This window comes from Cnephaeus nilssonii (assembly GCF_951640355.1).
Source record: "Cnephaeus nilssonii genome assembly, chromosome: 6".
Classification (NCBI taxonomy): Eukaryota; Metazoa; Chordata; class Mammalia; order Chiroptera; family Vespertilionidae; genus Cnephaeus; species Cnephaeus nilssonii.
Window position 1 is genome coordinate 36,012,155 of NC_137077.1, and position 27,778 is coordinate 36,039,932.

General features: G+C 36.5%; 2 protein-coding genes across 2 annotated transcripts in view; one reads left to right on the forward strand and one right to left on the reverse strand.

Moving 5' to 3' along the window:
- FAR2 (fatty acyl-CoA reductase 2) overlaps nt 1-15,626 on the forward strand; it is a 139,951-nt gene extending 124,325 nt beyond the window's left edge. Inside the window, exons 9-12 of the mRNA XM_079775601.1 lie at nt 1,840-2,011; nt 6,428-6,557; nt 9,392-9,519; nt 10,351-15,626. Of these exons, the coding sequence (XP_079631727.1) occupies nt 1,840-2,011; nt 6,428-6,557; nt 9,392-9,519; nt 10,351-10,513 (593 nt within the window). The 3' untranslated portion in view covers nt 10,514-15,626. The remainder of the gene's footprint in view (nt 1-1,839; nt 2,012-6,427; nt 6,558-9,391; nt 9,520-10,350) is intronic.
- A 153-nt stretch (nt 15,627-15,779) lies between these two features.
- Nucleotides 15,780-27,778, reverse strand: part of ERGIC2 (ERGIC and golgi 2) — a 34,626-nt gene continuing 22,627 nt past the window's right edge. Inside the window, exons 9-14 of the mRNA XM_079775602.1 lie at nt 25,867-25,922; nt 24,910-25,008; nt 20,931-21,028; nt 17,511-17,673; nt 16,411-16,493; nt 15,780-16,245 (exon numbers count right to left, since the gene is read on the reverse strand). Coding sequence (XP_079631728.1) covers nt 16,183-16,245; nt 16,411-16,493; nt 17,511-17,673; nt 20,931-21,028; nt 24,910-25,008; nt 25,867-25,922 — 562 coding nt within the window. The 3' untranslated portion in view covers nt 15,780-16,182. The remainder of the gene's footprint in view (nt 16,246-16,410; nt 16,494-17,510; nt 17,674-20,930; nt 21,029-24,909; nt 25,009-25,866; nt 25,923-27,778) is intronic.

Below are 27,778 nucleotides of genomic sequence, written 5' to 3' on the forward strand. Positions count from 1 at the left end.
ATGCAGTTAGCCATAAGAGTCAACTTGAGCCCTGGCTGGTGTGGCTCAGTTGGGTGCACTCTTGTGCACCAAAAGATTGCTGGTTCGATTCCCAGGCAAGGGGGCATGACCGAGTTGCAGAAGGTAGCCGATTGATGTTTTGCCCTCACATTAATGTTTTTCTCTCTTCCCCTCTCCCTTCCTCTCTCTCTAAAAATCAAGAAAAATATTTCCTTTAAAAAAGAGGAACCTTGAAGGTGTCTGGTTGAATTAATGAATCCTGCATAGAATAGAAAATCAGCTAACCAATCTTGAACTCCTTTGTCAATTTAGGAGTTGATTTTCTTGTCAAAATCTGAAACTTTAGATCATCTACCTATTTTTAAGTACTAGATGTAGAAAAAAAATCAAATGTACTTAACATTTTAGAATCTGATTTCTAATTCAGAACACTCAAATGTGCTGTCTGCAAAGTTATCACATCAAGGACAATTAAGTGAAATTCTCTAGCAGTAAAGTTCTTTAGAGCATATATCCAGTTATTTAGGTTATCTAAATAATTCTGAAAACATTTGGAAATAAAAATATAAAAATATATCTCCTATACCACAATAACAGAATTAAGATATCATTCATAAAAAGAGGCATTAGTAGCCACAAACAAGCTATTTTAAGCTCTTAAATAAAAAGATGTTACATGTAAATTCTATTGCTGAGATTCAAAATAGTCTTCTTCCATGCCAATAATTCTTAATATTTGTTTTATGGAATTATAGAATCTTGGAGTTCAAAGTGATCTTAAAAATAATCTGGGGGTTGCTTTATTTTACATACGGGACCCAGAGACTAAATGATCTATTCAAATTCATATGGGGAGCTGGTGCCTGAGATAGAAGACAGGTCTCTTGCCTCCCGTGAATGTGTAGTAACCACTCCACTAGTGATTCTTAAAAGTAAATAAGAATTCCTCTGGGAGGAATACAGTCCAGATTTCTGGTTCAGATGTTTCTTGAGAATCTTTTCTGGATAGGGTATATATTTTTTCATATAGATTTCCAAGTGGTATCTTTTAAAGAAATAATCTTATTACCATAATAACTGCTGTCTTCATAACTGAATAATGCATTTATGCATATTTGAAAATTCTACATAGATAAAATGAAAATGGAATACAAATGAATATTGAAAATTATTACTGACTTTGCAAATATACATTTAAAACATTTTAACACGGCTTTTCCTAAGTAAAAATATATAAAGGAAAAAAATTATGAAAAAACCTCTGGAGATAAGAGTAGACAATTGAGTCTGATATATTCCCAGAGAAGTAGAAATCCCAAAGAAAACTGTGGTCTTTAAAGTGAACCAGCACATAGGAGTCCTGCATTTATAGCCTCTCTTTACCTGAAGCCCTTAGGTTTAAGGTTTAAGTAGCCCTCTATAAGGTTTAAGTAAAATGTTAAACGTTCCTGATGGTTCCTAAAGTAGTGATCCAAACAAAGAAATAAGGCCCCTAGGCTCTGTCTTGGGGCTTTTAGAACAACTAGATAACCTTGGAATTGAATGATGGATTTAAGTTTTTCTGAATAATATTCACTATACTGATTAAAACTATTTCTTCTAGAAGTTGTTTTAAAGATTTCAAGAAAAGGACCCAATTCTTAACCTATTCACTGCCTAAAATTTGCAGGTGATTACTTGCCAGGATAAAAATCTTAGTAATCTCAGAAACTGTTTTTTGACTCTATAGAGCAAATCCTTATTCTTTATTGTTTTGACCCATTGCAAATGCCATCCACCACAATGGACTTATGTGCTCCAGACTTACTCTTTACTTCAACCCCCCTCCCCACCCCGCAGGATTCCAAGTCTTGGCAACCTTTGAAAAAATTCCATTTGAGAGAGCTTTTAGGAGGCCAAATGCTGACCTCACAAGCAACACCTTCACAACCCAGTACTGGAATGCCGTCAGCCACTGGGCCCCTGCCATCATCTACGACTTCTATCTACGACTCACAGGAAGGAAGCCCAGGTGAGAAGCTGGGTCAACAGCTTTGAGAGTGTGGCTGCATGGAAGATTATGGCTCCAAAGTCCTTAGCCCTCCCTTCAGCTGGGGATCAGAGGTGACAACTGAATCTAACACACACACACACACACACACACACACACAACTTTTGGGACAACCAACAGTAGTGACAAGCCCCATACCTTTAAAATCCTCCATGATAATAAAGGAAATTAAATGTTAAGGAACTTGCTTGATGAATTCAGCAAGTACTCATCTACCAAAAAAGAAAAGCATCTGAGACCCTTGTATCTGGGGTTTTCTAAATTGTGAGGTAATCTTCAAATGTACAATAATGACACCAGCCTCAATTACACACACACGGGAAGATGCATTTTCGTTCTCACAACGCCCAAAGAGGACATGCTCATCACGCCAATTTCACAAATGAGGAAACAGAAGCTAAGGGGAAAATTGCAAATAGTCTGAAAGGAAGTGATGGAGGAAAGACCTGGAGAAATCTGAGCTAGCTTTACTGTTACCTGGAGGTGAGTGAAGACTTTAGAGGGAACAGGGTAAACAGTATGCAGAGCTTAGGTCAGTGATGGGCAACCTTTTGAGCTTGGTGTGTCAAACTTTGCCAAAAAACTGAGCATAACTCGGGTAGTGTGTCACTTTGAGGAAAAAACATTATTTCGCAAATGTTTCATCCTCAGGAGCAGCAAATGTTTCATCCTCGGCATGCGGCCACCTCAGAGGCCGCGTGTCATCAGAAATGGCTATGCGTGGCAGTGCTGACACGCGTGTCATAGGTTCGCCATCACTGGCTTAGGTGCTGTCACCATGTAGCTGTGTGACGCAGGACATACTCTTCTCTGTCTCACTTGAATATTATGTGTGTCTGAGGAGCCATCATTATTATCATTACCAAAGGCAACTCCTGCAACCATGAATCAGAATTATGAATAGTCTTGCCTTCGATGGTAGCTTGTTTATAAAAGAGGAAGTCTTTCTCAGCATGTTTCATTTCCATCCTTATTAGCGGAGCAAGTGACTAAAACATAGGCAATGTAGAGTTTATTTAAATTTGCAGAGACCTTATTAAGAGCTCATCACTCAATAATTGTCAATTTCTCCTTGAACAAAGTGAAAAGGGGACACTGTGTCTATGGGGAAAATATTTGTATGGGGCTTATTACATAAAAATGGGAAAAGAAAAACAACATTGTAAACAGAAATGCTAAAGACTTTAAAATATATCAGAGATGGCCCTACCTGGTTTGGCTCAGTGGACAGAGTGTCAGCCTGCTGACTGAAGGTCCCAGGTTCGATTCCAGTCAAAGACACATGTCCAGGTTGCGGGTTCGGTCCCCAGTTGGGGGCATGCAGGAGGCAGCCAATTAATGATTCTCTCTCATCATTGATGTTTCTATCGCTCTCTCCCTCTCCCTTCCTCTCTGAAATCAATAAAAATATATTTAAATATATATATACACTAGAGGCCCAGTACATGATGAAAATTCATGCACTGGAGGATGTCCCTCAGCCCAGCCTGCCCCCTCTCACAGTCAGGAGCCCTCAGGTGTGGGAGGCAACCTGGAGATCAGGGGAAGACAATGCCCCCATCACACCTCTGCTGCTGCCATTGCCGGCAGCGCAAGCCTTGGCCGACCTGGTGGCCCTGGACGGCTGAGCAGCCGCCATCTGAAGTTTGCCTGCTCCTCAGGCTGGCCCTGGGCAGTTGGGCAGCCACTATCCGAGGCTTGCCTGCGCCTCAGGTGTTGGCTGGGCGGCCGCCATCTGAGGCTTGTCTATGCCTCGGGCCAGCCCTGGGCGGCTGGGCAGCCAACATCCAAGGCTTGCCTGCACCTCAGGCTGGCCCTGGGCAGCTGGGGGGCTGAGGGGACTGGAGGACTCCGAAGGCAGGCGTGCGAAGCGTCTGGACCCACCTGGGGGCGGGTCTGACCGTGCTGCGCATCTGCTGTCCCAGTGAGGGGACTGGGTGCCACCATCTTGTGGCTGTGGGTGCTGCCATCTTTGAGGGCATGGCATTCAATTAGCATATCCCCTCCTTATTGGCTGTGGACACCGCCATCTTTGTGAGTGCGTGATGGTCAATTAGCATATTCCCTCTTTATTAGATAGGATATCAAGGATGGAAAAAGACCTATATAAAGAGCAAAGTTTAGTAAGTAGAAAAGACAAAGAAGGGACCCAATACAAGTATTTATGAATTTTGTTCTTGAGAAATTGAATTGTAATATTTGTGGAAAATTGGTAGGTTTGTTTTTGATAGATATTTTAATAATAATCTTTATGGCAGAAATCCTTCTAGAACCTTTCCTCACCATGTGTATTTGATCTATGCATTTACAACCACATATGGAAATACATATAGTTTGGCTTTGAGGTAAACAAATACCAGTGCACATGAGGGTTTTTTTTGTAGAATGTGCCACTGGTTTGGCAGATGCTGAGGGGTGGTTTTGCTGGATTGGAGCATATGTGGTTGCCCTCAACAAAGGTTCTGTCCATTTGCAATTGTCAAAATAAAGACAACAAATGGCATCTCTTTGTTACTTTTATTTGAGCCCCAAGTCCTCAGCACTCCCTTGTGTTCATCAAATATTCAAGTTTTGTTCATTAGACATTCAAGTTTTCTCCTCCATCAGTTGTTCATTAGACATTATTAGACATTCAAATTTTCTCCGCTCTGAGTTGCTTCTATTTCTCATCTATTTTTCTATTGGGTTGGCCTTATTAGTTTCTGGAAAAACATGTGTGTGTGTGTGTGTGTGTGTGTGTGTGTGTGTGTGTGTATACACATCTATATTTGATGTATTTCCTCTAAGTCTGTTCCTTATAGCTTTGAATATGAAATTTTTATAATACAAGGGGAGCTACATGTAAGTTTGGAGTCTGACTTCTGACTTCACCAGTTTAGCCACATGAGACCTAAATTACTTAATCTGCCTGAAGCCTAAATTTCTCACCTGTATATAAAAAAAAGGTAATTATAGCTATTTTACAAGGTTTTGAATAAAAGTGTGTAGAATACAGTAACACTATTATTACTATAGAACTTCTAAATTTTTATGTGATAAAATGAATCACTTTTTGGCTTTTGCATTTTATGTATTAAGAAGACCTTCTCTACCTGAGAATAAGAAATGTATTTTTTCTTTATAAAAAAAAATACTATTATGCTGATATAGTCCTGTATATACAATATCATTGCACAATGATATTGTATATACAATTATCATTGCACTGCTGTGTTTTCAATAGATTTGTTTTAATTCTTATTAAAACAAATCTATTGAAAACACAGCAGTTACATGAGAATTATAGAATGGATGAAGAATGTCGTATTTCATTTGGGCTGCTATAACAGAATAGAGGGCTTATAAACAACATAGATTTATTTCCCACAGTTCTGGAGACTGGGAAGTCTAAAATCCAGATGCTGGTAGACTAAGTGTGCTGAGGACCCGCTGCCTGGTTCCTAGACAGTCCTCTTTCTGTGCCATCTGATGCTGCGAGTGAGCTTTTATAAGGGCACTAATCAACTCCCAGTCTCCTCCTTTAAAGACCATCATACTAGGGGGATATAGCTTTCAAGATATGAATTTCAGGGGAACAAATATTTAATCTGCAGCAAAGATGTTAGATAATAACAGCTAAATAGAACCCTGTTCTGATCTTGTATCACAGAGCAATTATTTTACCTCCTAAGAATTTCCCATGATACAATGAGAGTACCTCAGGAGTCATTAAGTATGTGGACATTAGGATTGACCATAAATAAAACCAAATTCCCAAAACAGCATAGGAAGTCATTGCTGGGTTACTACTATCATGATTTGCCTGATTAAGGGGAAAATCAAATGTTCTATAGGCCAAAGGTGACTTATAGCCGTAAGTCCTAGGTTTAAGCATTAGCCTTGTAACCACAAACCTATTCATCCTTCTGTAAAATGAAGATAATACAGATCTTGACTACTTCAGAGTAATATTGTGAGGAGCAATTAGATTGCATATGGAAGTTTTTGTAAGTTGTTAAGTTGGCAAGTTCACACAGCCGAGCTGGTCCAAGTCCTGACCACAGGATTGGAAGACGTGGTCCATTTTAAGTAATGGGACACAGGATGGCGAGATTACAAAAGCAGAGGCTTTTCGAGGTCAAAGCTGGTTGGAATTTTGGCTTCCACACCTATTATTGTGGCCACTTTATCTTAAATTCACTTTACTGCATTCATACAAGTGCAGATTTACACCTATCTAACTGGGATGCTATGAGAATTAGTGGAGATGAAAATTGGGGGAGGGATAATTTTTATGTCTTTCTCAAAGATAATTTCTCACGCATTCCTGTAGAGAACAGGGAAGCAGCCATCTGTGCTATGCTGATGATATTGGCTCTTATCTGATCTTTAACTCAGGATGACAAAGCTCATGAATCGGCTTTTAAGAACTGTTTCCATGCTGGAGTATTTCATCAACCGGAGCTGGGAATGGAGCACGTGCAACACAGAAATGCTGATGTCCAAGTTGAGTCCTGAAGACCAGAGAGTAAGTACAGCACTGACTTAGCCAATAGGAAAATCTTACTCACTTGGAATTTGGAAGTATTTGACCTGAAAAGTTGATGAATAATGTTCTAGTTATATACACAGAATTTAAAAATATACATATTTTTATTGATTTCAGAGAAGAGGGGAGAGGGAAAGACAGAAACATCCGTGATGAGAAAGAATCATTGATTGGCTGCCTCCTGCACACCCCTATTGGGGGGATCAAGCCCAAAACCCTGGCATGTGCCCTGACTGGTAATTGAATGGTGACCTTGTGGTTCATAGATCAATGCTCAACCACTGAGCCACACCAGCCGGGCTACACACAGAACTTTTTTTCTCTAAGAAAATCAGTCAATGCTATCTACACAGTTGCAGGAAACAAGCTTAACCCGAATGCAAAGGGTTAATGTAGGTAAGAAATCAAGGGTCTTGGTCTTCAGTTAGATCCTCCCTGCTGTTCTGGGGTCTTCATATACTTAGCTTTAATTCTTTGTTCACTCTCCCAGCTGTTATGTTCTCAACAAACCCTGTGTATCTCTATCTTTCCCCTAATAGCCATAGCATATGACTTCGATAAAAAATTATAATTTTCTTGCTTGTACACTCTCCTCAAGTTCTTATCAAATCAAAATCATTTGGCATCTCTAAAATAGTTTCTTTCTTATCTTTTTAAAGCTAAACTCAACTCCTATTTATTCTATCCCATAGAAGACCTCCCTCCATCAGTATTGCCCTCTTCCCAGCATTGTCAATCTTCTTCCCTATAATGATTTAATCAACTCAGACTTGTATTTCTTAAAACATGCCTTCACTTTAATTGCTTAGCATCAGCACCATTTATTTCTTTATATTAGCTTTGTGGTGGTAACAAACAATAAGCCCTGAAATCTTTGCATATTCTGAAATTCACAAATATAGAAATCTTTTGTGCATTGTACATGCTCCTAGCTTTCCTTCTCAAGGAGTCAAGAGTTCCCTGATCATGTCATTAGTTTGCAATTTAACTTTAAAATTTTCACTCTTGATTGACACTTTTCCACTGAAAAAATTAAAGAAAAAAGCATTTCTTGATTTAACTAGTTCTTGACAGCATGTAGAAGAAACCAAGTCATATTGATAAGTAAACATTAAGTGGGTAGCTAGCCTGGCTTTGCAGCTAAAGATTTTACTCCTAACATACCAGTCTCATAGAGCATGATTCAAATCCAATCCTAGAATTTATGCCATGGAACCAAAGGGTTACTTGCACAATCTAACACTATAAATGTTAGATTGACAAACCAGATGAGATTTAGAAGGATATTTTAATTGAAATCTTCCCTGAGTATCTCTATAATTAACATGAAATAGACCTATTTTCAGAAATGTTTACATACCTTATACAGACAAAATTCTTCTAAGCACCTGTTTGAAATGCATGGCTGATAGATCAAATCAGCTTATTTTTAAAAACCTCAAGCTATTGTATATTATTTTAAAAATTAGCTTCAAATTTTATGTAGGCTTATCTTTATTGCATTTCTCCATAGAATTTAACCATCTAAATAATTTAAAAGGTAATGAGCTTAGAGTTTCATTTTTGACATTTTAGTATTTTAAACAAAAATCACTTAAAATGACATGAAAAAATCCAATCTGTAGTGGATTTAACATACAATTTCAATACTTTAGCAAAGATAATAGTCCTGAATACTTGGATTTAATTGCCAAACTCTGGGATGGCTCGGCTTCCAGTTTGATTTGCCCCATAGAATTAGGTTTCCTAACCAGGGCTTCATTGAAATCTCACTTAGAAAAGTGAAACAGAATAAAAGTAAAGGCCGCTGTTTGTATCAGTGAGTACGTAATAGTGATATTGTGGAAAACAAACATATCCAAACAAAACGATACTGAATTACTTTTGGAAAGCAATTCAGCTTTGGACAAATCTATGAAGCTCTTTGTAACTTGTTAATCTCATCTGCTCACTTTGATAATACTCAAAATCATCTCAAAGATTTGATATTTCTTATAATAAAGACATATATAAACAAAATAGAAATAAGTTGAATTAGAATATGAAGTCAAGGATAAAAATGAAAAAACATAATGTCCATCTATAGTATACAAGATCCTACTTAAGTCATTCCTGTTGAAGCAGTGAATTTTTTTGAGCTTTTTGGTGGAAAAGGAAAAGGGAAAATAGTTTCATGGTATTTTTTGTCCAGGAGGAAAAAACATACTAGTGTTCCAAGAGAAGCAAAGCTCTCCTTACCACTTAACACTAAAAGAACTGTTCTGAACACCTTCTTTAATGGCACATTGAGAGACATAATGGATACCTCTAAAGCAAATACAAAATATAAATTCTGCTAAGCTACTCCTCAAGGCTTTGCTTTCCAAAGTTTGCCTTAATCTGCATAAAGTGCTGATATTGTAGGAAAGGTAGGTAGGCCAAGGGACACCATCAACATTTAAGAGAAATGGAAAGGATGCATAATTTGTTTTGATCCCTAACATAGTATTCCATCACTTTTAAAAGTTATTAATCCACATTTACATGAAGTAAAATTAGCTTTCACCAGACTAATAACAGTTCCTTAAATTTCCCTCACAAGACTTCCTGAAGATCAAGTATTTGTGCTTGATCCATGTTTAAATATTGCAAGGAAAATGATAATCTATATAATCAGGGCCTTTGAAATAGCAGCTCAAATAATCTCTTTTGGAGGGATCCAACCTAAGTCTTCTAAACTGACTGTTGCTCATTTATGTAAAAGAAAATTTAGTGAACAAAGTGATTGTCCAGCCATGCAATTCTGGCAATTCTTTTATCTTTTTGCCTTTCAGGTATTCAACTTTGATGTGCGCCAGTTGAACTGGTTGGAATACATTGAAAATTACGTTTTAGGAGTCAAGAAGTACTTATTGAAAGAAGATATGGCTGGGATCCCAGAAGCAAAGCAACACTTAAAAAGGTAAGCATAGTCGGTCAGTTAATATTTATGTGTATCTGATTTTACACCAGACATGAAATCTGAACTAGGGGAAGGAGGAATTAACATTTTTTTTCAGCATTTACTAAATAGGTCCTTCTTTCTATACTATGGCCCTGTGATACACTGCTTCATTTACCTTCACCACACCCCTATGAGGCATTCTGTTATCCCATTTTTATCAATAGTAATGGTCATTTGTTCATAGTCACACATGAACCAAATTTGAACCCAAGTGTCTCTGATTCTTCTACCACATCCTATCATGTGATATAGAGAAAGAATACCCAGTAGGCAGGAGACTGATCAGACTATGTAACATGGGCATAACCACTCTTCAAGTCCTTCAGCTGCCTTAATTTGTCATTAATCCCTTAAAGGACAAAGAATTACAACAGTCTGGTATAATTCTGGCAGAAGCAATGGGTTTTTAATAGAGATAGTAAGGATGAAAACAGAGTTTAGAGGTTGAGAACTGCAGGACTTACCCTCTACTGAACAGGTACCAGTAAAGATTTGTGACGGTAATAGGATCAACATACCTTTAAGAAAGACTGTTAGTCATGTTTGCAAGATAGGTTACAGTAGAGAGAAGTATGATAAATAGAAACTAGTCAAGGTAATGTTATGGAATTCTGATTATTGAGAAAGAATGTTGTGGAAATAAAAGATGAAACTCAAAGGCTTATCAGGTCAAACCTGTAAGCATTTAATAATTGCTTGTGATAGCCCAAAAGAAACACATTTATGTTTCAGATAATAGTTGGGTATTTGGCACTGTTTTAACTTTGACTATATATGTCTATTCCCCAGGCTCCGGAATATTCACTACCTCTTTAATACTGCCCTCTTCCTCATCGCCTGGCGCCTTCTTATGGCAAGATCTCAGATGGCTCGGAATGTCTGGTTCTTCATCGTGAGCTTCTGTTATAAGATTCTCTCCTACTTTAGGGCACCCAGCACACTCAAGGTCTAAGAACATGTGGCAGTCTTCATTTATCTGGTACCTCTCAGATATCTAAAAGAGCAAACTGTGGTCCTCAAGATTAGGAAGTGGCAAAGACTATGGCCAACCTCATCACCTGTCAAATGTCCTGTCATGTGATTGCCCGTATTTCTATCTCTCTCTCTTTTTTTTTTTTATGTGAGAGAAGGAAGTCATAGCCAAGCCTATAATCAAACATATTTTAGGAAAAAATAATTTCCAGATTGCTTTCTAACACTCTATGTCCTTGAATATAAAACAAAGTACAACCCTCTTTCCATATTTAGTGTTCTTCTCATTGAGAGGACTAACTGCAACTCAAAACACAGAAGAACACCCAGAAGTGGAAATATGCTAAAGAAAGGCAGTTCTAGCCTTGAGACCAGTCTGGGGTGCCCAGTGTAAAGGTTTAAAATCAATCTAAGTGGAAGGATGGTTTCAACATCCTCACAGATGCTGTAACCTTATATTTAAGCTTATTTTACTCAGGCCTCAATAGGAGTGACTAAATGGAGAGGAAGCTCCTAGGCTGGAATCATACAAAAACCCATTCTCTTGATCTTTGCATTGAGGAAAAACAAAATTTTAAACACAAACTTAAATGCTAGTCTTAGTCTTTTTCTATAAAGTGGGGAAGATGACTCTAGTGAGCACCAGAATTTGCTGGTGTCTCGATCATTCCAATTGCACATCGCTAATTGTACAATGTACAGCAGAAAAGGACAGACTTCATTAAATGACTACATTTAGAGAATAGGTGTTTTGTTTAAAAATATTTTATGTATAATAAAAATGAATTACTAAAAACTATTTATTCCTAAATTTCTATATAACTATTACCCTAACTTTCATCTTATTGGAGAGATCAGTGCATACTGGATTGCAGTTACTTCATGCTAAAAACATGGGTTATTATTTAAGTCTAATATTTGGGGCCCAATTAAAAATAATCACAACTACTAGACAATTAGATGAACATAGAATGTTAACATGTTTATGCTCACTAGCTGGACTAATTGGTACTCAAAATGGCACATTGAAGTAATTGAGGGCAGCTTCTAGGATTACTTGAGATTTTTCTGAATCCATAAAAGGCATTTTGGGGTAACTCTTCTGGACAATGTCCTCCCCAATCTTATCTAAGTTCTGGGAATTAATTACTTTCCAGGGCACACAACCCAGCTCTGAAAAAAACACCTGGTGATCTTTAGCTTAAGATGTCTATACAATATTTTTGAGTTACACTGATAAGTACAGATACAGTAAAAATGAAATATATATAATTCAATAAGACTGGATAAAACATAATAGTTCTAAGAATTTACTATCTTTTGATTATTGTGTTTCACTAATTCAATAAATTCCACTGCTCAAGTATTCATTTTGACTTTTGATTACATGGAAATTTGAATTAAAAATGTTTTTCTCTTTTTCAGTATTGTGTCTTTAACTGCTGACTACTGCAGATCTCCCTCCCTGAGAAAAAAATGTAATCATCCAAAGAACCTACCAGATGAATACAAATTAACATATAAGTACATAATGCTCCACTTTTTCTGACCATTAATAGGGTAGCATTTGCATGCTGCATTGTTTTCTACTGTCGCATTAGAGACATGACATAGTCCTCTTGTAAGCAGTGAAAGCAGATAGGTATCTGTATGAAAGAAGTAATTTTAAATCAAGACTAATCATTATTTGAGTGCCTAATATATACAGTGCAATGAGAAAAAACCATCCTACTTTTGGGGGGGGGAGGGGATAGTAAATAGAAAGAAAAGGCATTTATATTTGAAAAGTTTTGATAACCCCTATATTCTGCACTCACTAAATACCCGATACAGTAATAAATACTACTGAGTTGAAGGCAGTCACCACCTAAGGCAATTAATATTAGAGAAAGTTAGGGCAGATGGACACAGAACTCAGAAAAAACATTTCTCACAATTTTATACTAACCTAACATCACTATCTCCACTTATCACTTTAAATAACTGATTTAGAATCTCAAGGTAAATAGACTGACCCTAGGGACTAACACCCAAATAATGTGTTATCTCACAATAAACTTAATAGTTAATGTAGGTCAGCCTAAAATTTCCAAAAACATCAATAATCTGCAAAGTTCACAGGAGTCACATGCAAATTTCCAAGTGGCTATTTTTCTAGAACTACAAGTCTAATGTTCTGGAGACATAAGCAACTACCTATACTAAAGCGTAATGGTTACTCCATATGCCCACACAAAAGTATGGAAAATGCTCAGTATATATATATATTTAAATTAACAAAATAAAACTAACAGTTGCTGGTACTTTAATTACTAACTTCAGACATGAAAACAGAATGTATGTAATATAGCCCTCCCTTTACACCATTAAAAAATTAAGACATCTTAGTCCTTTAAGAATTAAGTTTGTATTAAAGATTGTAAATTTTGTTTGCATTCATAAATTTTTTAAAAATTCAGTGCTTTGTATCATAAAATGCATGAGAAAAGTATGATATTAATCATTTGAATTGAAAAATAGAATTTTGTAATTCTGAGTTAAGTTTTTCCAAGAGGTAGTCTGAAGTGTAAAAATACACTAGTAGAGAATTATTCACCTAAATATTTCATCTCTTATAGGCCAAGGTATGCAAATAATTTTAAAAAATTTCATATAATCCGAGGTCTCAACTTCAAAATATTTAGGCTGAAATATATGTGTAGATATTATAAACAGCCTAATAAAAAGGATTAAGTTAATAAAGTTAGGTACCCTGCTCTAACCGGTTTGGCTCAGTGGATAGAGCGACGGCCTGCGGACTGAAGGGTCCCAGGTTCAATTCCGGTCAAGGGCATGTACCTTGGTTGCGGGCACATGCCCAGTAGGGGATGTGCAAGAGGCAGCTGATCGATTGTTTCTCTCTCTCATCAATGTTTCTAACTCTCTATCCCTATCCCTTTCTCTCTGTAAAAAGTCAATAAAATATATTTTAAAAAATAAATAAAAATAAAGTTAGGTACCCTACTGAAGGCATCCCCAGGCATAAGCCAAATAGGTCACTACAGTGTTCTCTGCAACTGAAAAGCAACACTTGAGATCAGAACACCTAATAAATCTTAACATACAGGTATACTTCATCATCCGTCATCCAAAGGGCTGATCAGAATCTTGTGTTTTGATTGCCAAAAAATCTGATCTTGCTATTTCAAGGAATTTCAGCTGGAAATCTTTCTTAATTTTTAAAATGAAAATCAATGCAAAGCAAGATTTTGCTTTGAAGAAATTCCTTTCATAGTTTTAATGAAACAAATTAATTCCATTAACATTTCAATATAATTCATACCAGCACAATTTACAATAGCTAAGATCAGGAAATAGCCCAAGTGCCCATCAGTAGATGAGTGGATAAAAAAGCTGTGGTACATTTATAACATGAAATACTATGTAGCAGTAAAAAGGATCACTTACCCTTTGAGACAGCATGGAGGGAACTGGAGAGTATTATGCTAAGCAAAATAAGCCAGTCAGAGAAAGACAAGTATCACATGTATGTGGAATCTAATGAACAAAATAAACTGATGAACATGATGAACAAATAGATCCAGGGACATAGAAGCATAGAACAGACTGCGGAACCTCCGAGGGAAGGCAGGGGAAGGTGGGTGGGTGGGAAGTGATCAACCAAAAACTTGTATGCATATATAGATGTATAACCCATGGTCACAGACAATAGGGTGGTAAAGGCCGGGGGCAGAGGGCGGGGGGTGGGGGGTGAGCAGGCTAGAAGGGGTTATTGGGGAAAGGGAACATATGTAATACTTGCAGCAATAAAGATTTTAAAATTTTAAGAGATACTTAACTGTTATAATCCTACAAGAAAGAAAATAATTCTAAATGGTTATTGTCTTTCCTCCCATTAAAAAAACAAAACCCCTAAAATTTGATGAAATTCTCTGACAACCAGACTCACAGAACCAACAGTCTAATAAAAATAGCTAAAATTCTAATTCTCTCCAGTTAAAATTCCTTTTGAGAGATGCTCTATTAGTTTCTAGTCTTTCGTTGGAAATATCTGAATAAATATCATATTATTTGGAATTTTTTGGATCCAAATATGTTTCAAAGCCTGTTATGTCACCTGTATTAATCCATTAACTTTGTGGCTCTTAATGATAAACTGCATTTTAAACATTGATGCTTGTTATTTTCTGCAAAATACCATTCAACATAAGTTTTACTGCAAAGTTTTATCAGTATTTCTCCTCTCTATTACATTACTGTCCAAACTGTTTTCAAGAAACCATTTTACTTTAAAAAAAATCCATTTGAAAAACTACAACTTGTGACAGCCTATCCTCTAAAAACCATGATTTTAAATCTAGCTTTTTAGCCTTGGCCTTGGTACTTACCCGGAATTTTTGTTTCCCTATTTTCCTAAGTGCTTTACACCATGGGGATTGGTTGATGATTCTTCTACTAACATTAAGTATTACAAAAGGAAACTGATGTTGGCACACATATTCCAAGTAAGTTTTTAATGGTACCTGAATGATCTCCCTCTCATTATTTTTAATCTTTTATAGTCTGAAAATTTTAAATCAAGTCTTAAATAGTAAGAAAGCCAGAACAACACAATCTAATACAGAATCAACCACATTCAGGACATTCTGAATGCAAATACCTCTTGCATCCAGTTTGATAGTTTAACGGAAATCATTTAATATAACCTCTCAGATATGACATTATCTTGTTTTACTTAAATAGCTGCCTCACACTTTTATTTTATTTAGTTACCCTGTTGCCTACTCACCACAGCACATATAAAATATTCTACTTTTCTTAATATTTTACAAACTGATAATTTTCATTATCAGTAGTGTATCTTTTTATTATGCACCCCGTTCCCACAGTATACCAACACAATATGATCAGATTAGAAAATTTAGCATCTTTTAAAAACATGTGCTTTTTTTTCCCCTGTATTAAGTGCCCACCATACAATTTGTGAATGATTCCTGTTACATGTTATAGCACCTATGTACCTGCCCCTGTAAGAATTCACCTTGGTCTATCATGACCCTGCCTTGAACAGTTAAAAAAGTCAATAGCCAGAGGTTAAAGAAAAGCAGTTACCTTCAAAAGACCAAACTATTGGATAAATGGTCTTGTCATTATGGCTTAACATTAATATGGCTATGGCATGTGAACCCATCCCTGTTTATCTTTATTAACAAGGTGACCTGATCACAACTTTTTAAAGTTTAGACTAGTTTTCCATATTTTATTCTGATATCATATTTTAAAAACAAAAGGACGCAGACATTAGCACTATTAATGCCTTTTTCTTTAGATGTGGTTTGACCTCTTTCCTTCAGGCTCTTCAAGGTCCGATTTTGACACTGCCCATTTGCTGTGAAAACATCAGAAGGGGTCATCTTCGAAGCAATATTCCAGTTGGACTTATTCACTGATTAGCTGCATAATTTCTTCTAAGACATTTGTAACAGACACAACATATATAGGATTTCAGTTTTTTTTCTTTTTTTTCTAGGTATGATTCCTGCGTTTCATTCTTTTTTTTTTTCCTTTTGAATATATTGCACAATATTTTATTATTAAAAAAGGTTTGATGTCTCAGGCAAAAAGTTTTTCTCCTTCACCTAGGAGGTGCTAATGTGTACTATTTTCTAAAAGAGGTAAGTGGTTGTCTGTGTGGCCATCCTCAAAGGGAACCTAGGGAGAAAAAGACCAGAGCATCAGTTTTACTCATCACACTAGTTCTTCTAAACACAAGGCTTTACTGGGGACAATTTTTTTCTGGGCACCAAAAGATACTGTTTAGATTTAACAATGGTACTACGCGTTAGAGATCAGTACCATTTATACTATACCACTTACAGAATTGACGGGTTTATAGGATCCAAGTCTGAAACGACAGCAAATTATTTCAACTATAAATTTTCCAATTCCATGTAACATGCCTGTAATAAAAAAATGTTTAAATTATGCTATAATGTAATTTTTCCTAAATAATATAAAATTAAATTATAATGGTATAGATTAAGGAAGGAAAGAAAGTAGTTAGCTTTACTCCCACGGTTAAAAGTAATGACAGTTTAATTTTAAAACAAATGAATTTATTTTCAAAATCACAAGATCAAATGATTCATGAACTTGACAAAGCAATCTTTTCAAGAGTGCTTAATACATCTTCCACCCACATAATTTTAAAAAATAAATACCAGCACCACAAATTTAAATGCATTTAAATGAAGCAATGACAAAGACTTTTATAAGAAAAGCTAGTCATTCACCTAAAAAATATAATTCAAAGTATATAAACTACTCAGTCCATGTAATACTCAACAGGGGTTGGGGATAAAGAAGGAACTATTTCCTTTCGCTATTTATTGTACTTAACTCTTACAATTCTGTAAGTAATTATCATCTTTGAGAGAACCCCATAATATCAGGGGGAAAAGGTCAAAATTATAAAAACACTGACTGAACTATCACATAGTTCAGAGTACCATAAGATATTATTTTACATATCATACAATTAAAAATACTTTAAACCAAATAGAAAATTTCCATTCAAGTGTCTACTATTTCTAGGCATTTTTCTCATCTAATTCTGCAACACACTTGCAAGTTAGAAACCATTAGTCCCTTTTTTATAGATGAGAAAACAAATTTCAGAAAAGGTAAATATTAAATTTTATACAAAGCTATCACTATGTAAATGGGAGAACTTGGATTCACTTCCAGGATCTGTCTAGCTCACTAAGTAATCTCCCTTAAATCACTGAATGCAGTGAATTTAGGTATGCTTAATCCATTAATTTTGGAGATTTGGAATGAGTCTTAAAAGAATAAGTTCTTTAAATATCAAAACATGAAAAAGTGTGTATATTTTTTGCCCCTTTTAATTACAAACATCCTAATTTCAGTGTTAGCAACAGTTTTAGAAATTAGACAAAAAAGGAATGAATCTTAACCTGTTGTTGAAAAGATTCCTCCAATGATACCACAGAGTCTTACAAAAAACTGCCAGAATGGCATATGTTCTTCAGTAACTGTCACCATAAGAGAACTGAGATCATATTTCATAAATATCCCAGAGAATCCATGGCTGCCTGCAGCATGGTTAATGACACGTTCCTAAAGGAAGGCAAAGGGAAAGATAGGAGGAGGAGGAAAACAGGATTTATATCAGCTGGTTACTTACATACAGTCAATATGAAACCCTACACCCCTACTATAGGAGAGGGACATCCAAATCTCTGCACGAATTGCCCCACTAGTCTAAGATCTTAAGAGACAATCAAATTGTTCTGTATTCTTTGTGTGGTTAGCTTTAGAAGCAATCAAAAAGGAGAGAATTATTCTTTCTAATTTTCTTCTCTAAAAGGTCACTTAACATACAAATTTTCTGTTGAGCTCAAGAGCTTATAACTAACTATATGGGACATTCTTCATTGACCAAATCAATGAAAACTAAATTCTTATTTTGACATATTTTTTATATCTCTTTGCTAAGAATTTACAAAATAATCATTTACTTCCTATTATTTAAATGATCAGATTTAAAAACAAACAATTTCACTCTCTGCTGTTCATTTTAAATGACATAAGATATAGTACAGGAAAAAAACAGTGCATTAATTTTAAAGATATCAATATTTGGTTTAAACTGGTTCAGTGTTTAAAAATTTATTTTCTTGAAAGAAATGAAACTAAAATTATAAACCTACCACACTGCACACTAAGAAAATATTCTATTTCATTCTATTATGTTTACACTTCAAAATCAAGTTTGCAAACTTTCTAAAACATTTCTATTATAGCTCAAAACAACTATGCTATCACAGTACTTTGTTATGATTTTTATGTCAGGCCCTACCTATTTTGACTAAGCTACAACTAAACTGCAAGATTTAGAATAACAAGGTAAGTTAAAACAATTTTATGTGGACATTACAAAAGCCTTTCCCCTATTAACACAATAGAGCCTTATAAAGCCATTGTTAAACTTTCCAATAAAGTGACTTCATCTTAAAGCCCTGATTAAGTTCAGCCATGCCAAAATATACTCTCACCACCTCTATGGATGAAAGGTATTTCAGGGATTGATCAGACTGTCCTTGGAACAAAAGTCTAATAATGATCCCCTTTGGGTTGCAGGACCAATGAAGGCCAGTCCTCCCCATTTCTGTCCTCATCCTCCACTTGACCAACTCCAGGTACTCCTTTTGGGTTTTTTGTTTTTTTAAGTGAAACACAACTGTTTTTAGTCATCTTATGGGCACAAACATACTCTGCAATGGTCAAATGCTCTGGGATTCTATTTTTTATTTTATTTAATTCTTTTATTTAAAATAGAGGCCTGGTGCACGAAATTTTGTGCACTGGGGGGGGGGGGGTGAGGGGAGAGGTCCCCCTCAGCCCGGCCTGTGCCTCTCGCAGTCCGGGACTCCTTGGGGGATATCGCCTGCTGGCTTAAGCGGGCCTATGCCAGCAGGCGGACATCCCTTTCGCAGTCCAGGATATCTCACTCCTTACCGCCCGCCTGTAGCAGAGGTGGGAGAGGCTCCTGCCACTGCCGCTGCGCTTGCCAACCGTGAGCCCAGCTTCTGGCTGAGCGACACTCCCCCTATGGGAGTGCACTGACCACCAGGGGGCAGCTCCTGCACTGAGTGTCTGCCCCCTGGTGGTCAGTGCACATCATAGAGACCAGTCATTCTGCCGTTTGGTTGATTTGCATATTAGGGTTTTATTATATAGGATACATTATGGACATAATTTCATATTGGTATACAGTTATGTCTTTTCTCTCTCTTTTTTTAAAGTTGCATGTTCCTCAAATGTGGATGTACCGCTTGAGTTGTTTCTAGTATTCTACAAATAACACAAAGAATACCCTCATACACACATCATTGTGATATTTTTTTCTACTTTTATCCTTGTATTCAACTCCTAGAACTGGGATTACTGAGTCATTTTATAGATACTGCCAGATTCCCTTCCTTAGAGACTATGCTGTTTTGCATTACCTTAGCAATGATGTGTGCCTATTTTCCCCAAAGCCTGGCCACTGTGTAGACTGACATCAGGTGGTGCCAATCTTAGTGAGAAATGGTATCTCCCCGCCCATACAGAAATGCAGAAAAGCACAATATACAGATAGTCCTTGGGTTACGTCGGACTTGACTTACGTCGTTTTATGGTTACGTTGCCATCTCCCATTTACAGTATTTATAAAAAAAAAAAAAAGTTCTGTCATTTTGACGTATGTACATATGTGCTTTATGTTTTTTATTATTTATTTACCACAAAGTTCAGGAATTGTTATCTTTCTTTTAAATTTTTTTTACTGTTTCACTTCATTACTGCTGTGTATGTGCTCTATGTGAGTGACGTAGGTGCTTACGTAGGTGGGTTCCGACTTACAGCGAAAATCGTGTTACGTCACACCATAGGAACAGATCTCTGATGTAACCAAAGGACTGCCTATATACTTGTGTACACTTTACCTAGTTTCTCTTTCTGTATACACCCCCTCCTCCCCCCCACACACACACAGAGTTATTATACCAGTACATACTTGATTCCTCCCCTGAGCCATGTGAAAAGTTTTAAACACATGACACCTGACCCCTAAAATCTTTAGTATTTAATCTAAGAATAAGGAAAATTCTACAAGTATTAAGGACAAAGCCATCACAAAGTATAAGACTATTAAAAGAAAACTCCATCTCGAGAAAAGCCTTAGAAGTCTTCTGAATACTAGTATTTGAATATTTACCATTCTTAAACGCAATAAGAAAACATGATTCCAGAATAGATGAGAAATATTAAAACTGTCCAATTCCAGCACTCTGATCCTCACTGTCATATTTATTTATAAGGCCAATGCACCCTAAGGTTGCAGAACATTTGTCTTCTTAAGTAGACAAAGCACAAGTTAGGAAGGCAAACCCTCAAAATCTTTTATCTGAGCCACAATAAGAATGCATGACCAAGGTTAGATACATTAATTAAAAAAGAAGTAACACAGAAATCAGAGAATCTGCCAGCAAATAAGAAAATTGTTTATACCAATACATGAAAAAACATTACAAAATTAAGATATTAAGACTGAAATAATTAATGCCATAATTTAATAACTTTGAGTTAATTGAATACAAAACCTTCCAGATTTAAGAAACAAACAAACAAACAAACAAACAACTTCTTTTCTTTCACTAGAACATATTAACACCCGTTTCTGGTATTTTATTGTCTTAAAATATTAATGCATTTCAATTTTTCAACAAATTTAAAAGGGGGAGGGCACCAACTGAAACTACAACCTTATTTTGTAGCAGGAGGAATATAAAATGCTAAAAAAATCATTTTATTAATTGGATTTAACTTACCCTTTCTGTCACAGAAAACTGATGGGTGTCTGCTGAAATTTTGTATGTATGCAGTTTTGTTGGCACAACTGTAATGAAATATTGGAACATCTGGTTGTCTAGAATAAAAACAAATTGTGTTTTTTTCCATCAATCCAGTAGCAACAAAACTACTGCCAAACATATCCTCCTTCTATTAAATACACTAATCTGAAATTTAATGCTACTTGTGACTTAATGCCTAACAAAAAATAATTTTAAAAGACTAAATGAAATCAATAAATACTTGATAAAATAATTTCTCAGTAAGCGTATTTCAAATAGTCACATACACATCTTTTATAAGACATTTAAAAGGATGAACTAGTCACTTAGATATCTTTGTAATCATTACCATCCTTATATCAAACTAGAGGCCCGGTACACGAAATTCGTGCATGGGGTGGGGGATGTCCCTTAGCCCAGCCTGCACCCTCTCCAATCTGGGACCCCCTCGAGGGATGTCCGACTCCCCTAAACGGGCAGTCGGACATCCCTCTCATAATCCAGGACTGCTGGCTCCCAACTGCTTGCCTTCCTGCCTTCCTGATTGCCCCTAACCGCTTCTGCCTGCCAGCCTGATCACCCCCTAAACACTGCCCTGCCAGCCTGATTGATGCCTAACTGCTCCCCTGCCAGCCTGTTTGCCCCTAACTGCCCTCCCCTGCAGGCCTGGTCACCCCTAACTGCCCTCCCCTGCAGGCCTGGTCCCCCGACAACTGCTCTCCCCTGCAGGCCTGGGTCCCTCCCAACTGCCCTTCCCTGCAGGCCTGGTCACCCCCAACTTCCCTCCTCTGCTGGCCTGGTCACCCCTAACTGCCCTCCCCTGCAGGCTTGATTGCCCCCAACTGCCCTCCCTTGCAGGCCTGGTCCCTCCTAACTGCCCTCCCCTGCTGGCCATCTTGTGGTGGCCATCTTGTGTCCACATGGGGGCAGCCATCTTTGACCACATGGGGGCAGCCATCTTGTGTGTTGGAGTGATGGTCAATTTGCACATTACTCTTTTATTAGATAGGATATGAAAAATAAAAGCATTCCTTTACAGTACAGAAACTAGTAAGAATAAAGTTACAATACTATAACCATCACAAGACATAAACTAGTAAGAATAAAGTTACAATACTATAACCATCACAACTTTTTATCCTTTTTGGAAAAAGAGGCCCAGCAGAACATATGTTAGGAGGAGAAGAGTATATCTGCATTAAAGCTTTGAATAACTTACTGACACTCATCTAGTGGCATTTTATAACATAACCCTAAATACCAACTAGTCTTTTGAATTTAGGAACAAGTAGACTTAAAAAAAGCCTTTTGAAAATTAATGTTTATATTTAGAACCACTTCTGTACAGAAATTAACTGTTCATTTTAGCATCATGAAGCACAGTATTAACCAACTTGTTTTCAAATGAACATTTTTAAAGTAATAATTAATGCATTTTGGTATATAATGAACATATACTTAGATTAAAAATTAGATTATAAGAGTTTATAATTTCTACTCACACATTTCCAAATTCAGTACACTCAAGGATCCTTAAGTGAAAACATTCTCATACAAACATAAAATACTTCTGAAGGTAAGTCAGTATTTTAAGTAAAACATCTTTAATGTATCTGATTATAACACTATGCTAAGCGTAATATACTGAAAAGAATATTAATAAAATTCTTTGAATTAATAAAAAATGAAATCCTTAATTTCAGTTTTGCAAATATTTGAATTCTTGCTAGTATAGGAAGCTTTAGATGTCCTTAAAGGGTCCTAAAAGTGGGGCATGTCATACAATATGACTATTTAAGAAGAGGAAAGGGAACTAAAACCATCAGGAAGCTCAAGAGATTACTTGCTACAAAAGTTAAAAACATAATAACTATGCCGAAACCGGTCTGGCTCAGTGGATAGAGCGTCAGCCTGCGGATTGAAGGGTCCCAGGTTCGATTCCGATCAAGGGCATGTACCTTGGTTGCGGGCACATCCCCAGTGGGGGGTGTGCAGAAGGCAGCTGATCGATGTTTCTCTCTCATCAATGTTTCTGACTCTCTATCCCTCTCCCTTCCTCTCTGTAAAAAATCAATAAAATATATTTAAAAAAAAACACAAAAAACAAAAAACATAACAACTAGAGGCCCCGTGCACGAAATTCATGCATGGGCGGAGGGGTGTCCCTCAACACGGCCTGCACCCTCTCTTAATCTGGGACCCCTCAGGGGATGTCCGACTGCCTCTCACAATCCGGGACCGCTGGCTCCTAAATGCTCGCCTACCTGCCTGCCAGCCTGATAGCCCCCTAACTTCTCCCCTGCCGACCTGATAGCTCCCAACTGCCCTCCCCTGCCGGCCTGATCACACCCAATTGCCCGCTCCTGCTAGCCTGATCACGCCCAACTGCCCTCCCCTGCTGGCCAGATCGCCCCCAAATACCCTCCCCTGTTGGCCTGATCGCCAATAACTACGCTCCCCTGCCAGCCTGATCACCCACAACTGCCCTCCCCTGCCAGCCTGATCGCCCACAACTTCCCTCCCATGCTGCCACCCGCCTCTTCCTCCAGGACCTGCCTCCTCCACATGAGGCGGCAGAGACACTGGGACCGGCAGAGACGCTGGGACCGGCCTCCTTCACGCTGCGTTGAGCTGCAGGACCCCCAGGCCTCACTGTGCAGAGCGGCCGCCGGGCCCCGCCTCCACTGTGCATGCAGCCATCTTATGATGACGTCGCGCAAGGGTGTGACACCATGTAGGCTTTTATTATATAGTATAATAATAATAATCCACCCATATTTAAATAAACTTAAATTTTAAGTGGAAAAGGTTAGAACAGTAACAAAAGGTACCTGTGCTATAATGTACAACAAGCGTGTCAAACTCATGGCCCGCATGTGGCCCAGCCAATGTAATGGTATGTAAGAAATATTTTAATAAAAATTTCATAACGTAATTTTTTCAAGAACCTGTTATACATAATTATTAATAATGAACTATAATGTTCGCTAATGACTGATTACTATAAACATGTTGCATTCATTTCCCTTACACGCCTTATGTGCAGGCGCACCATTTCTCTCCACTAATACTAGCAGCAAATATTTTAGCAGCTGACTGCCACGTCATTAGTCTTGGACTAACTTGTTTGGTGTGCACACAGGAAATATTTCGCTTTCAGAGAGCAAGGAAAATAGGCTTATTTGCGTTACACTTATTAATTTGTGCAGTTATTCAGTGTCTGGTAAATTAATAATCAAGAAAAAATATTTTTATTAAAATGGTCTATTATTTTATGTTAACAATTACTCATTTATTTCAGCCCTTTGTATTCAGCATGTCTCTATCAAAATAAACCTATGTTTCTATGAAAATTGAAGCTTTTGTTTTTGCAGCCCACATAAACTTAAATCTTGTTTATTTGGCCCATGTTAGCCTTTCAATTTGACATGCTTGATGTACAACTTCTATCTGTGTTGATAACCAAACCATTCTAGAATAACTGTAGGTTTCTGATGCCTACAAAATTCTGCAGAGAGGTTTCCATAGCGGTAAATATGCATTTTAGAACTATGAACCTATAACAAGAAGAAAATTCTTCTTAGAATGTTGAAACTTCCTTTTTTTCTCATTCTTTCTTTAGTGAATATGGGAAAGTAGTTATGCCCTATTAAAACATTTATCTTTCATATATTTAGAGAGTTTTTATGTTCTACTCCTCTAGCCTACATTAAATTCTAATTTTTTACTCTGCTCTATGGCTCATTTTTTTAACATTTTAAATATTATCCACTGGTAGGACAAAGTCTTTCCAGACACATCTTCACTTAAAGGTTATCAACCACTTAAACTACTTAAAAGATTTATATGCTTATCTGTTACAAGTGGGTTAAGAGTATTATTTAAAATGTATTAATATTAAAGATATAAAAAATTGCCTACATGCAAATTCCAACAATAAGTATTAAGTACTTACAATCTATAGCAATTTTTTCAGTTCCATCTAAAGGATTAATAATTCCTGGAACAAGCTCTCCAAATGACAAATGATCTATTCTGTGAGAAAAGTTGTATGCTGAGGCAAAAAATAAAATCAATTAAGTGGAGAATTATTATTATTTAAAACACATTACAGATGGCTTCACATTTTTATTTACTTTCAGATGAAAACATCTAAAATCTGCAGGTGTAATAAAATAGTATTTAAAACCACATTAACTTTGAGAAAAATGCATATAAATATCTGGGAATTAAATGCATAAAGGTAAGTAAATTCTGGTAAAATGCTGTATCTCAAATTTCATGATTATATATAAATCAACGTCTAAGAAATAATATTACATCTAAGCCTGATAACCCCAAAATAAGTCTTTCCTGGTCTAATCACTATCTAGTAATAGAATTATGTTGTTGAAACCACTGGGATGTCGTCCATGAATCCAAATAATTAACTGATCAGGTATATTTTTAATACCCTGCTATATAGGACCAAACAAATTTTATGACTTTATTACTTTTGTTCTCTAAAGCAGACATTAAAAACTAAGTTTCATGACAATCATTACAAGGAACTAACTTGAATACTGTATATGCCCATACTTAGATATTAAAATAAACTTGAAATATGTTTCCTTCATTATTTATAGAAATTAGCAGAAATGTGCACAAAGTAATACAAAGCACACTAGGCTGTCCTCCCTAACCTGGGCAACTTCTGAGTAATGACTAAACAGAAGACAGGAGCTTAAGGACAGGAGAAGATGGATTAGAGTCGGTAAATTTAATCATTTATTTTCTCCTATGGATATCTGTTTTCAAAACAGTCCACTTTCAAAGCCCTATCTTGCACCTGCAATAAAATAAACAAATAATCAAACAAAACACTTTTCTTTCAAGGACCTCTTCATGGAAAAATATTTCAGAAACTGCTTACAGTCATGGTTGACAAGTGCTGCCAAATGTGCATGACCTCGGGGATGTGGAATTGCCCTGAAAGGAGGAAAAAAGATTAAAGAAACTAAAGTAATTATTTAAATATACAACTAAATTAAAATCTGAAGAGGGATCTTATCTTTTCTAAGTTATATAATTTTCTTAACATAAAATAAGAACATACTTGGCCTATGATTTGTTAGTCTACTCATCTCAACAATTTAATAAACTGGGGGTTGGCAAACTTTTTCTATAAAGATCCATATAATAAATATTTTAAGCTTTGTGGACCAAGATACAAAATTGAAGATATTATGTAGTTAGGCACATAAATAAACTTTCAACTTCAAATAAGCATGGCTAATGTTTTACAGTAAAACTTTATTTTTGGACACTGAAATTTGAATTTCATATATTTTTCATGTTCTATATTACTCCATATAAATTTCAGTGAAGGAAAGGTTATTGAAAATCAGAGGGCACTGGGGGGGAGGCATTTTCAGTTGTCTTGGTCATTGGGGAGCTCTATTGGCATTTAGTGGACAGAGGCCAAGGAAGCAAGGCATCCTGCAAGGCGATGACAGTCTCACACAAAATAAAATTGTCCCACATCATGCAAAACCATCCCACATCTTGCGTGACACTCTTAAAAGGTATTTACATAGGTGAAAAACCTATGTATAATGACCTGAGTCTAGAACTTAACTCCATTTATCTAAAAAAAGTACTTGGTTATAGTTTCAATATACACTAAATTTCCCAGGAAACAGAGGAAATGTTATTTTTGTTTTGTTCACAGTATTACAAAAGTTGTTCACTATTTCAGAGTATCAGTTCAACAACAGAAATACCATTCATGATATTTGAGTGGCCAACACATCTGTTTTAGTCTGCATTTGCAGCTGTTGTAATAAGACATGTAAGTGGCAAGCATCTGCCTACTTCACTGCCTTATCTAATGTAGTCATGCTTAACAATCTGCATATTGAAATAAATAGTTCTCCTTTATAATACAGTTGAAAATGATACTGTGCCTGAGAGGTAATGTGAGATCTTAAAAAAAAAAAAAAAATCAATATTGAATTTGACAAACCTATTACCAAAAAATTAGGAGTGGTTTATAGGATACTTCAGAGATGATAAGATACAAACCAGATGCTTTTCAATTTGGCCTCTCCTATTGCTGGAATGAGTTATCACATGAAGAGATAGGTGAAATTGGGAATGAAGGCTGTAATTATGGATACTCATACAGTATTTAACAGAATTTTGCCCTTTCACAGTTAGCTTTGGAGTAGGATACTGTTTGTTAGGTTTGAAGTAGGATATTGTTTGTTTCCAAAAATACAATAAAACTTTCTATATTTCTCTGAGCCAAGTAGTATTTGTCTGTATGATACCAAGAAATTCTAAGATTCCCAGCTATTGGTTGGGAATGGAGAGAATGAGTGGTAGCAACAGTAACAAAACAATAACAAAAATGGCCTGGCCTGTGTGGCTCAGTAGTTGGGTGTCAACCTGTGAACCAGGAGGTCACAGTTCAATTGCAGGTCAGGGCACATGCCTGGGTTGCACTCGATCCCCAGTAGGGGGCGTGCAGGAGGCAGCTGATCAATGATTCTCTTTCATCATCGATGTTTCTATCTCTATTCTCCCTTACTCTATGAAATCAATAACATATTTTTTAAAAAAAGAATGTTAAAAAGAATTGGACAACAAAGACAAAGAAATGTTTGATCTGATCACTATAAATACTGAAATAATTTTGCATAAAATTATCATGCTGTCTCTAAATATATATACAACCTTCAGCCACTTTCTTTCCTGCTTTGTAACCTTTCCCTGAGCATAGATGTCTTTCTCTCCTTTATATATAAAATTGCTAATCATCCACTAGTTTGAACAGTTATGGT